Below are 13450 nucleotides of genomic sequence, written 5' to 3'. Positions count from 1 at the left end.
TCTACAAGTTGTCTAGTGTCCCACTGAATTTTCTGTCTTTCTAGATACAGTCTATGGTCTATCGTAGTTTAAATTTCAATCCATTAGAAACTCCACATGTCAGTTGCTTGTTTTCTAAGACATGCACTTGTAGAATTTAAGTTGGCAAATATATGAAACATGATTAATACGCAAGAATTTTTTTTAAGCCTCAGTTGCTTTACAGGACCAAACCCATTAAAAATGGAAAAATAACAGCAGCCAGTAGCCTCTATTCAAACACATACAGGATTACATCTGAAAATTGTTGGGTTTTTTTCCAAATGAAAAGGGAACTTGTAAAGAGGAAAAGAGACAAATCCTTAAGAATAACCAAACGCCCTGTGAAGAAGAGGTTCGTCTAATATGGGATAAACCCAATTCTGAATTTCAGCTTCAACAAAAATTTCATAATTCAGTCTTTGTAATTTTAAACTGAATGAACTCACCATATATCACTCTGATTTGACTAGAATCCTTTTTCTGAATTATAGAAAACCCTCCAGCCCTTCTGAGAAGGCCATCAAATTAAAATTTTAGTTAAAAAAAACCCCAAACCACAAAAAACCCCACAAGTCCTTAAATCTTTATTTCTGGATGAAAACAAACTGCCAGAATACTGCCAACAGGATTCAGTCCTTTGCAATAAAGAACTATTTTCAACTTCAGAACTGTCATTTGTTTCCTAGAAATTTAGAGTCTTTTTGATAGAAACTGCTGTGAAGACTTCATTCCCCATTTTTTTCCTGTTAGAAGAAAGTGTGTAAGCCAAATAAACTCTCATTTCAAAGACAGATGAACCATACCAAATCTCTAAGGAAATCCCACTTTTTGGCTCCCATGTCGTAAAGCCCCACTCCACCATCCATAAAACAACAGACGGTGTGACCAGGAGGAAGAGAAAATGCTTGGTTTTGGGTTAAAGTTGGAGGAGGAACAGCCTCACTTGTTGAAGATGTATGATGATTTTTAGTAGGATACTGTGATGAACGTGCTTAACAAAATAAAGCAAAAGACAGAAATAGAGAAGATTATTTCTTATTTCAATAATAAGTAACAATTATAAAGAGTAAAATGCTTTGTATTCCAATGAGATTTAAAAATAAAGAAATGGAGAATTCCTGTATGAAGCCTGGCCTGCTAAAGAAGGATCTTATAAAGTGTTTGATCCTTTATGCATTTGTCTAGTCCACCAGCAGCAGAGGGTACTTGGTTTAATTAAGAACTACAGAGCTGTCCAGACTTAAGGATTGACTTGGACATAACAAGACTCGTAAACAAGATTTTCTTAACTGGCAGCCATTACAATGAATAACAATCAAAATTACACTTACACTTTTTCTTTGGAGGAGAACTTAGCACATGCAAACCATGGAAACCCGTTTGCTTCAATTTAAAATTATCTATAGGTGTTGTACGTGAAACATTCCAAACACGTAACACACCAACCTGAGAATCTGAAGTTTAAAAAAAAAACAAAACAAAAAACCAAAACAGAACACAGAGGTATGTGGTTTAAGGATTGATTTATGCAAAAATGCAACAATGAATTAAACTTCAAATCCTAAGAAGAATTTTATAAGCAGATACTGTCATCTCTATAGAATCACAGAATAATTAGGGTTGAAAGGGACCTGTGGAGACCATCTAGTGGAACCTCCATGGTAATATTCTATTTATCTTCCATTTACCTCTGTGGCAATATCACATTAACAACAATAATTATTAATATTAGCTATTTAAACATAGATAAATTTTATGGAACCTTTTTCATAAAATATTCTCTCTGTTTCAGTTTCCTTATTCATTAGTTCAACTTGAGCAGTAAGGTCTATGGTGTAGAAAACAAATAGATTCTTTTCTTTTTTTCTTAATTTATAAATCTTCAGTGACATCCATTAGTATAACACATTTTTATTCCTATTCCCAAAGTAATTCATATATTTGTTGCAAAAGTGTGCATGAGAAAAGTATTATTTAGTATTAAAAAAAGCAGAAAGTCACTTGCTTATGTACCCAATAAATTTAAAACAAGTGAAAACTGCTCAGTGTAGTTTTCTATTATTTTCTAGTTTTATATTGGTGTCTTGCATGCTTTCATTTGTAGAAATGTTAAGAAAAAAAAAGATCACACTTGGAGTATCAATTTTGAAGATTCAGTCCTGTATTTATTACTTTTGTATAAGTCAGGAAATAAAAGTCTTACCTCCAGTTATAAACATTCCAGGTGCACTGGAAACCCAGGCTAAACACTGAACAGATGCTGCTGCACTGGGAAAACTAAAAGTTGTGATACAGGACAGAGATTCAGAATCAACTAGTCGAATACCATTATGTAAATTAGCAACAAGAAGGTAGTCAGTTGACAAAGGGTCCCACTCCAGTGCTGTAACTGGGTCCTCTTCATCTGTTCCTTCAAGAGACTCTGGTCTTAAGACATGTTTCTGATTTTTAGAACCTTTAAGTGCACAAGAAAACAGATTATTTAAAAATGAAATTAAGCATATCCTTTCAATAGTTACAAGGTTCACAAACATAATTCTTTATCTCTCCCTGAAATTTTCACTATCTTGCTCTACCGGCTGTACCAGCAAAATTAATGAAGCTGGCTTTGCAGTATTTGACTTAAAGCAGTTCTGGTTCCATTCGATCCAACTTTATTTTTAATAAAGCAGAAAACAGAAACAGCTGTCAGGCTTATTAACATAATTTTATAAGAAAGTATGGTAAATTATATACATTGTTCTAACAATTTCCAGGAGTAAAGGAAATACAGTCATTTGAGTGTAAGTAAATCTGCACACTACAGCAAATACAGGCAAAATAAAGGTAGTATGAACTAGAACAAAACTGTGGCAGTCAAAAAAGTTTTTATAAACAACTGCCTTTAGATTTTTTCTTCCACAAAACTATGTGTGCAATTATGAAGCATTTATAGATTCTGTAGCCAAAACAGGCCATTAAGTATCTCAATTTGACACCTGCAAAAAAGAAGACATCTTTCACTTGATGATCTATACTATCAAGAACCATACTTTTTTAACATATTTATTTCCCACTTTTTATTTTTACAAAGAGATGGATCTTAGTCCTGTGTCCAGTCCAAATGAAATAGAGCTGTATTTTTGAAGTTGTGATCTTGTACTAAAAAAAAAAACAAACTAATTTTGTACCCCTTTTCTATAAATAAGGGATTGGCATCTTCCATTATTCAGCTTCTATCTAATTTTCAATTTTGGTACTGGAGACTACAATTAATTTTTCATATTATGATAACTGTCAGGACCTACCAATATTCCTTAATAATTGATGTAGAACAAAGCCTATTCTGATACAGGCTAAATAAAAGCTGAAAAGCTTTTGTTCACTAGGGAACATTCTGAATACTAAAACAGCTCTCACCATGATTTTCTAGGGAAAATGTTGTTGGTGCACATTCTGTATCAGGTAACTTTTTAAAATCAGTTACCAGAAATGGGGAAAATAATTTAAGATTGCACAACAACTAACACCACAAACCAATTTCTCTGTTCCACTTTTTTTCTTTGGTTTTCTGAAGCCTTGGGAATAATATCAGAAATATGATCAGATAACTGCTTTAATTTGCCAAAAATTTTAGGACTCTCACTTTTTTAAACAATATTCTCTCCTTACACTTCAGTTCAACTTTTTGGTTGACTGAAAACAACACTGAAATGAAAAACAAGAACTGACGACAAAGCAGAACTGTCATTTTTCAGTTAGCTATAGAAGAACTAAAAGCAAAAAGTGCTTTAGATCAAAGCCAGCCATGTTCAAACACTTCAGTCTCAAAAAAGCACAATCAACTGCTGGGAGAGAGTATGAATATCTAGGAGTTATTTAGTTTTACCTGTGCTTCACAAAAGAATCCAAAAGGAACCCTCCTAAAAACCCTAACTGTTAAATTTTAATTTTTGTTAAGAGAAGATATCAGCACTATAGATCATGCAGCTGAGTCACAGGTCATTTAAACAAGCTGGGCTTATTTTGAGAACAAATGAAAGGTAAAGTAGTACAGAATATTTGGTTCTATATGACCGCATTGTACTCCTCTAAAAATTAGGTACTAATTGTTGCATATTTTTTCTTTGCACTAAATGTTCTGCTACGTTAATGGATAGTCTAGAGTTAATAAAAAAGAAAATACAGCCATGAGAGAAAAACCTAAGTAGGTAACAATAATTAAAAAAGTGTAGTCTCCTAATTATGCAGCAATGAGTCACACTAAAATAGAAATACTAGACCCTTCAGCGAGTCAATCACACTGAACTTTGAAGCGATCAACCAGAACTTGTGGATGTTCAGGTTCTCTCACAATAGCATTTTGTAGGATATCTACAAAAAGATTGAAACCTTTAAAAGTAAGGAATAGGAATTTTGTTAAATTTATTTCACTTGGTGACAAACTAAGTTCTGATCCAACGACAACACATTTTACATGAGGTAGATGAGGGCTGAATTTCAATCTCAAAGCAAAAAAGTTAGTGCTCTATTCTTTACTGTTAAAGTACCAATTTTTTGTGTCACCCATGACTGCCTCTCCACTTTCTTTTTTTTAAACAGAAGGCCTATATTCACCCTACTGATTTCACTTTCTTCAGCGTATTGTTACTTTTTAGAAACCACCAGTTAAAAAAGTCAGACAAATTTTGACTATAAACTGTAAACTAGAAACCCACAGTTAATAAAACAGTTAACTTGGATAAGCCTATGTTTTCAATTATATCTGAATGTTAAGACACATATTAAAGGAATTTACATTTAAAGTGTAATCACAGTAATGGTACTTCTATTTTATTATTCTGTTACAATCTATTTTGCAGTATTACCTAGTTTTGAAACATATTTTAATGAATTTATCTGTTCACCAAAATTTTCATGATCTATTCTCAAACACATCTATGTTTTCACCCAAACAAATTCTTTGTCTTTTTCTAGTAGTATAAAGAAAGCAAGTTAAAAGAAAACTAATACTGGTCTGCATCCTTTCAAAATCATTATGATGGCTTCAATGTCATTGGCTTAATTACAAGAATGTAATGAAGGAGATGTAAAGAAAATGCTCTGCATTGTATAACTAAGAAAACATATTTTTGTGATATGGGAGGAGTAGGAATACTATGTATGTACCCACATTATAAAATATTTATTAAAGAGGTTCAGAATTACACACATATACAGAAACAAGCAATATATATATATATATAAAATAAATATTTTACCATATCAGTTTTTACCTGGCTGAAAAATAGATAGGCTTCCATCAGTATGTCCAAACACCACTTTTCCTTTTTTCTTTGGATGCCATCTAAACAGACTGATATCTGACAAGAAACTATGTGCTTCTCTATGTACAGTTACCCCGCTGTCAGGTCCTGAGACAGTCCAAATGTACAACGGCCCTCTATGGGACACAAATGCAACTGCATCACCTGCATTCCAACACCAGCTAAGTGATGAAGGAATTCCTGAAACATACAGGTAAACCTGATAAGAACCAGGATAATGAAATTCAGTATAGTATTCCTTAACGCAGAATCAGCAATTTTCTTGAGAAATTGTAGAAATAATTGTTCTACATAAAAATTACTAGACTGAAATTTAGACAATGGTATGAACATCTCATGCTATAAAAGTAAATTACACATTTCTATAGGCACGAAGTAAAATTATTTCCCAAATTACTTTAATACTACTTTGATGGACTGTATTTTATGGTATCTGTACTTCATTAGTGTTAAAGAGAATCACACTTATGAAAGAGGATAAGCCTGATCCTGTAAACTACTTTCATTTATTTGGAATCCCATTCACCATTACGTTTTACTGTAAGCTATTTGCTACTAAGCTAGTAAAATATTGAGAACCTCAAAATGCCTATTTTTGCAATGAAATTCAGAGATAAATATAACAGAGACAGATATTTGTGAAAAAATTGGAAAACCAGCTCTGTAATCTAAGGGAACTCTTGATAGCTTCCTTCTGGATATGTGACAGTTCTAATTCAGTTGCCTTACACCTAACTGTAGGCATTCCAGTTTAGAAATTTTGACCTTAACATCTCCAACCCTCATTATCTCCATAGCTTAAAAATGTGTGCCTGAAGGAATAAATGATGATAAGAAAAACTCCTCAAGCTTAAAATTTAAAATTGTATTTAGATATTTTCATATGGCAACGTCGAAGAGTGTAAAAGAGGCATTAATAGAAAGTTTAAATATATTATCCTAAAAGTAAATTAGTTTTTAAAAAGACTGAAATAATAATAATAACACTTCTTTCATGTGTAGTCATTGGCTGAAGTAGATTTTTAAACAAGCAATGTATTGAAAAATAAGTATCTGCTTTTATATTAATGCATAAACTGATACAATATTTCTTTTAGAATAGATGAAATCAGTCTGGGTTTTCCTTTTGCAGGATATGCAAGATGCACAAGGTTTTCAGAGGTATCCTAAAACGCTCAGGAGAGAACAGAGTAGGGAGTCCCAAAATGGGTTACTAGATCCTGAAATTCTGACTGTTCTTAGGTTGCACTCATTTTCCAAGAATGCAAATGTAAGAGTCAAGAACACCTGATGAAATTGACTGTAAGAACAGAAATACAGGTCCTGGTTTTGACTAAAGGGAATAAATCAGAGCTGGGTAGAGAGAGGTAATTGCAGACACAGATGTTTAACCCCCTAGACCTGTAACACAATGTCCAAATCAGCAGTTTCAAGTCCTGAGAGAAGATTCAGGTAGACAAGTTTTAGGGTATTTAAACAAAAGCTGTTTTTCAAATTCACTATCATTTATACTTGAATCTGTTAAGACTACATTTTATTTGCTTTCCCTTAGGTAAAGTTATCATGAAAACACACAAGTTTAAAAATGTAATTATTTATCCTTTTATACAGATGAAAATACTGTGCTGGGTTTCTTTTCCTGCTCAATAAGAAATCACTAACAAAGTTAATTCTTGAATTGTTCAAGTACTTTAGAAAAAAAGAATAACCTCTTTCTTTACCACTTACAAGATGGTTCACAGCAATTCATTCACACTATCATTACTTTCTAAAATTGATTGCAACAAATCTGTCAAGAATATTGTTTTGGGCAATTGTTAAACCTCTGGCCTAACAACTGCTCAGAGTTTTCACTGTATCAAGTATTTCTCATAACCATGGATTAAAAAGCTGTATGGATCAAATATCTCCTTGTCTGAAATACCTTTTGTATTGTCCAGCTTGGCCACAACTTTCTGTTCATTCACATTCCAAATAATCACTAAACTATCTGCACTGGCACTTGCAAACACGTCAGGGTTGTGGGGACACCAGGATATGGCTGTGATTGTCTTCTTATGCTCAGACATAATTGCATGGAGCTTGAACTCATTGTATCGATGATCCAGCTAAACAAATAATAAAAGGCATTTTAGACATACATTTTTTGTAAACTCACTTTACGTACTATTGGGTTGGAGATTAGTTCATATAACAGTATTAGACTTACAGATGAACTTATAGTGGATTTAACAATTGTCAGCGCCTCACATCTGAATAAATTAAATTCTCATATATTTGATAGAAAAGTTGTCAAATATCCAATTAGCTCAATTGGTATTAATAGTCTATTCTCTTGTCTCTTATAAACTATTAAATTTCATTAATAACTTTATTCAAACAATCCTAAAATGCTTTATTTATAGGCATGGTAACAACCATTTAGTAATCTCCAAAGAGTTAAACAGGATAGAATACGAAAACGAGTTTGAAATCCTTCTCATTTTTTAATCATACTCATTTTTTCATACAGTTAAAAACTAAAAAGAGAAAAAAAAAATCACATGCCCAAACATCACACAGGAAATTTTTTTTATTTTAATCCTACAAGCGGTATAACTCTTGAAGTTAAAGTAAGTGTATCCTTTATTTCCTTACATATTTCTCATTCTGAAAATTCCACATCACAGCATTTCTATTTTTTAGTAACCACAGACTTCAGAAGACCACAATCCTGAGCAGTTTAAGTTCCAAATCAAATAAAGGTGGGCCGCAACTCTGGAATCCACAAGTTTGAAGTAGTTTGATCCACTGTGCACAGTACTGTTTTTATACTACAGCTTCAAATTGCTTCATTTCTCTCTCAGAACACATTTTTCTGTTGCTGCACTTCATTCATCTCAAGTTTTTGCTGGATTGTGAGCCTAGCTTTTAAAACTAACTCTTGACATATACAACTTTAGGGCTATCTTGAATGGAAGACTGAGCTTTACATAGACATCTTCTAAGCACCTACCATACCTTCAAAAGAATTGCAGAAACATTTATTAAAAGGGTTCAAAGTGAGATCAACAACAATGTAAAAACATAACTATTCTGATAAACAAGGATAATCTTACCTGATAAATATAAATAGCAAGGGTAGCACAGTAGGCAAATCTATCCCCACTAGCAGCACATATATCCTTGTTCCATGGCTGACATCCAGCAGCTAAAAGTCCCACTTGTTTAACCTGTGACATTTTTGCCTTTAAAACAGAAATTCATTAGACTACAAGAAGACAGAATTTTAAAGAAGAGAATAATACTTCTTTGTTCCCATAATATCTACCTTAAAAATATAACTAGCTTGAGATACAAAAGAATGTATTCAAAATAAAGTCAAGCAAATGTTTAGAGGCTACAGTGCTACAGAAGAAAGGGTATTGAATACCATTCACAACAATCCATTTGGAAGGAAAAAGAAGTGGCGGGGGAAGGGAAGCAGCGAATGAAAACTTGAATAGTTCTTGATGTGTACTAGCTGAAACTGTTCATCATTCCCATTTTCTTCTGCATTCTGGTTCAATACTTTCTATATTACAGTTTAATGCCCTCTCTGCTCTCCCGTTCATCTCCCACTGACAGCCAGACAAAATAAACCATATGCTAATAGTTTTAAGTTAAAGCAACATGTGTACAAAGGTCTTCAAGCCACTTGCATAGAACTATGCAGTACATATTATCATCATCCTTTATAGGAAGCTTTCTAAATTTTCTTAATAATTACTGTTTAACAAAAAAGTTGAAGTAAGCTGTGAAAAAACAAAGGCAAAGCCCAGTGTAACATTACTGTACAGCAAACTATGCCTTCAACATCCAAAACAAATTTCATACTACCATCTTGCTCTGAGTGAGACAACTGTTTTTAACATAAAAACGTAAAAAACACCTTGCTGGGCCAGACCAATTATCTACCTAGCCCACATTTGATTCATGATAATATCAACATGTTACTTAGTAACAGAATGTCTCATTTGGGGCCACATTTATGCTGTGAACAGATTAATGGACTGGGGGGACATTATGTAGAAAAACATTACATGTAGGATGACTTCTTTAGGTTAAAGAGCTAAGACTATGATGTTGAAAGACAAGAATCTTACAGATGCTAAAACAGAATTCAACAAGTGTTTATTTCAGAGTAACAATACATTTGTCTTGTAGGATTCTGCAGTAATCTGTATTTAAAAAATCCTGTTAATAGATGAAATTTTTGAATTTTAGATGAAAAATGCTGCTCTGTACAATACCATTCTTTCACTGATTTAAGAATTTGTGCTTAATAAGTGTTCTTAAAATTTGATTTTCAATTAGATTTTTCCTATTCAGGTATATATAAAGAAGTTACATGCATAAAATATTCTGAGCTGTATTACAGAAAGGAATGTACACTTTATTTACTAATATTTGTTGTTTTAAACTTGTTATTATTTCCTGCTCCTTGTAATGAGCTATATACCATTTTACAAAGGGAAGAAATTGCTTTGAAATTCAGTACAATAGTATCTAGAAGAAATGACAGTTGTATGGCATACTAACTTAGTCTCCTGTAAGTATCATGCATTAAAGCAGTTTCCTGCAGATCTTTTCGGACATTATAGATTTCTGTTAAGCATACTTATAGTATAAGGGAGAAAGCAGCATTCATCAGAACAGCCTGAGTAAAAAGACAAAAAAGGGCAGCATAACTGAATATATATAGGTATGATTTCACACATGGTACATTTTTATACATTTTTCATACTTTCTAAAAAAGCATTTTATTTTGAAATAAGAGATGTACAAGTAATTATACTGAACTCTAAATATACACTGAAAAAAACCCTGTGCATGTAAAAAATGTATACCACACTGGGAAAGCTATCAGATGATGCCCACAGTTTCCAAGGAGATGAAATAAAGAGGGAGGACAACAAAAACCTTTCTTTTCAATTGGCAGAAGCAGGAACACTCTAAGCCCTCTCCTGTTGCTAAATATAGAAAAAAAAAGAAAAAAACAACCAACCACAATAAACTTAAATTTTGTATATAATAAATATTATTGAAAAATAACAACTGAATGGACTATATATAGAGCCACGGCTTTATATTAACAGTTTGAAGATAAATGCCTAATAATCCCTACCTTAGCATAGGTGTCATTTTTTGTAAACCACTTTAGCATTTCCATGTTCATTCCAATACCTTGCTGCTTCCAAAAATGGAAAATATTATTCTGGTTGTAGAACGAAATCACTTTACTTGACAGATGAAGGAACTAAACCTTGATGTTCACAGAATAATGCAGTTACTACAGGATACAGGAGAAAAGACTGAGCATTGTGTCGCACCACACACAAAACGGCAGTGTCAGTAGCCTGGCAACTGCAGCTCTTTAAAAGGCACCATTTTAATTTTAACCTAACTCCTGCTTCTCTGCTTCAGCTACTCAGTGTACTTCATTGCTTGTTGTATTTCCCAGCTGTACTACAATGACACTTGTAGAATAATGACAGCTCTTTAAACCCATCACTTAACACTCTTCCATTATCAATACATGTGCTTGCATGTTTTAAGTATCCATAACTTTATAACCATCAAACACAACCAATAACAGACGCTTACATATGCTTTGATTATGGTCCATGTGGTGTATGACCTGTCCAAATGAGTCCCCATGCAGTACAGCACGCATACAAATGTGGATATACAATAGCCTCATATTAATCAATATGCTTCTGTGTATACAAACCCCTAGTTTCTTAACAGCTATATACAGTGAAGTGCCAGCGTCCTCTGCTTCTGTTCATTCTATTGTCACTGTCTTCCCATTAAGTTTGCATCTTTTCTTATGTGGAAAGCATGCTGATGCTCCTGTAACTACTGTCCTCATGTAACAATATTTTTGTCAGCATATCAACGATAATGTAATAATCAAAAAGATCTTTAGTGATACCAAAGTGATGTCTCCCTAAGATATTGGGTATATTTACCCATCTTTGAGGGAAAATCCATTGAGGATGAAAATGTGACCTAGGAACCACAGTGTTTCAAATTCATTACCATGTCAGATGGGACCAGTTTGAAGCAAAATCATTTAAGTTTGCTAAAACCATGAAGTTCTTCAAGGCTACCAAGAAATCTTGGCATATCTGCAAGACACAGCAGTAAACAACTGCCTGACAATGCCTGCCTCAATAGCATTGAATCTCATGTAATAACATAAACATAATTAATTCATTAATAACATATTCATAATGAAACATAAATAATTCTTCCACCAAGCACATTACAGCCATGTTAAGAAATTAAATTCTCATAATTTGTCCAGACCCATGAAATAATGAACTGGAAATATTCTGGTATATATGAAGCTTAAAAGCTAATAGAAAACTTATACTGTGAAAATTTTGACAAAATAAAAAAAATTCTTCCTACTTTGGAATGCTGCAAAATGGTAAGGAATTTTCAGTTCTTGATGTGATCTACCCAACTGCAGTTACTAGTGTAGGTCCCTACATAGTCTGATTGAGATGATACACACTACTTCAAGAAACTGCTTCTGGGCAAAAGATGAGCTAAGTCTGACTATATTAATAATGACAGTCACAATGTAAAACAATGTAGAATAATTATATAGGTTTACACATGTACTGCTCGACACAGAAATGCAGCCTGACATACTCTCCAGCAGAATTTAACCAAAGTAGTCTACTACTTGCTAAAGCACCAGATTGGTTGCTAGTTTGCCCTTAAGCAGTACAGACAATTTGTACACTTCCCTGCAAAAACTGGGAAAGTTTTTTCCACTTTTGTATACAATTCATGGCACACAGGCCATCTACAGCTCCCAGAGAATCAGAAGATTAACCAGAGGCAGGAAGAGGGTGCCTTGGACAAAGCTTTGAACTTCAACAAGATTCTTCAAAAACACCAGAAGCCTTGGCTAGACTCTTGCAACCAGAATTGCAGATGACATTTCCTAGCCTATGGTAACCTAGCAAGTGTTCAAAATGTGTGCATTCCGTTATCCAGACAATGACTAGGAAAAGAATACTTTGATTTAAAAGCTCATTTTAAATGAACAAGTGTTCTACTAGTGTTCACAGCCATTTTAAACCTCCACAATAAACTTGGACCCAAATCACTACCAGAATTTCTTTAACCACAGGATCTCTTGGCTTCACAAGGGAAGTAGTTGTGGACCTTTCTCTGAAGTTTGAGAAACAAACATTTGAAATATATTTCACAGAAACAAACATTTGAAATAAAACCCAAATACATTAATCCAAGATAGATACCCTGCTTAGAAAATCTAACATAAACAACATTAAAAAACCATAACTTAGAACAAGCCTTACAGAGGAGTGTTTTTGACTGTCTTGACTACACTACTTGTACATTTAACTAGAATATCCTTTATTGTGCAACTTTAACAAAATATTCTAAAGACCAACACTTGGGTTCAAAACAAAGCATGCAGAAATGCTAACAGTTCTAACAATACATCATCAGCAATGCTAAACTACACACCTAATCAATACAAAACACATCTAGCATCACCTACAGAGTATTGGTTAATCATATGGTATCAGAAATCTAGTTTGCAGATACTGTGTGTAATACAAAGAGATATATACAACCATGTCTGATCTCACTATGAAGCATCTAAGAGTTTCTATAAGATTTTGTTCTCATCTTCCAATTCGGAACTACTCCAATCACCAGAAGATTGCTTTTCTGTATACAAATTGCCAAGGTAGTTCTGATGTCAGACAAAGTTACCTCTTGGCACATCTCACACCTGAATCTCTGATGACAGCTATTAACTCCACATCTGAAACATTCACATCACGAGTGATATATAAAAAGAGAACAGTGAAACAGTATTAAAATCTGCTGGTTTTTTATACTTACGAGCATACAACTGGCATTATCAAGTAATACACAATAATATAATGAAAGCAGCTGCTTATGTTTCAGTAGCACCTCCTGCATTCAATTTGTTAGCTGACGATATTGTATGGAAACAAGAAAAAGAAATCACAGAAATAATGGTTCCATAAAGGAGCTTAACACAGTGAAATATATGAGACTTATATTCACTTCCTACCATAAACCTA

The 13450-nt window shown here is 33.4% G+C and overlaps 1 protein-coding gene across 5 annotated transcripts in view; it reads right to left on the bottom strand.

Annotated features, from left to right (window-relative positions):
• WDR17 (WD repeat domain 17) overlaps positions 1-13450 on the bottom strand; it is a 56693-nt gene that overhangs the window by 31480 nt on the left and 11763 nt on the right. For 4 of the 5 annotated variants that reach the window (XM_017816574.1, XM_017816573.1, XM_017816575.1 and 1 more), the window contains 6 exons: positions 8426-8554; positions 7252-7435; positions 5277-5507; positions 2225-2476; positions 1353-1475; positions 825-1012 (listed from right to left, as the gene is read on the bottom strand). In XM_017816574.1, coding sequence (XP_017672063.1) covers positions 825-1012; positions 1353-1475; positions 2225-2476; positions 5277-5507; positions 7252-7435; positions 8426-8548 — 1101 coding nt within the window. In that variant the 5' untranslated portion in view covers positions 8549-8554. Of the gene's footprint in view, positions 1-824; positions 1013-1352; positions 1476-2224; positions 2477-5276; positions 5508-7251; positions 7436-8425; positions 8555-10473; positions 10651-13450 lie in introns of those variants that run through there. The other variant, XM_017816572.1, reaches the window with a different exon arrangement.

The sequence above is a fragment of the Lepidothrix coronata genome, unplaced genomic scaffold (genome assembly GCF_001604755.1).
Source record: "Lepidothrix coronata isolate B3197 unplaced genomic scaffold, Lepidothrix_coronata-1.0 Scaffold56, whole genome shotgun sequence".
NCBI classification, from domain to species: Eukaryota; Metazoa; Chordata; class Aves; order Passeriformes; family Pipridae; genus Lepidothrix; species Lepidothrix coronata.
Note: the sequence above shows the minus strand (reverse complement) of the source record. Positions and strands in the feature narration are given on the sequence as shown.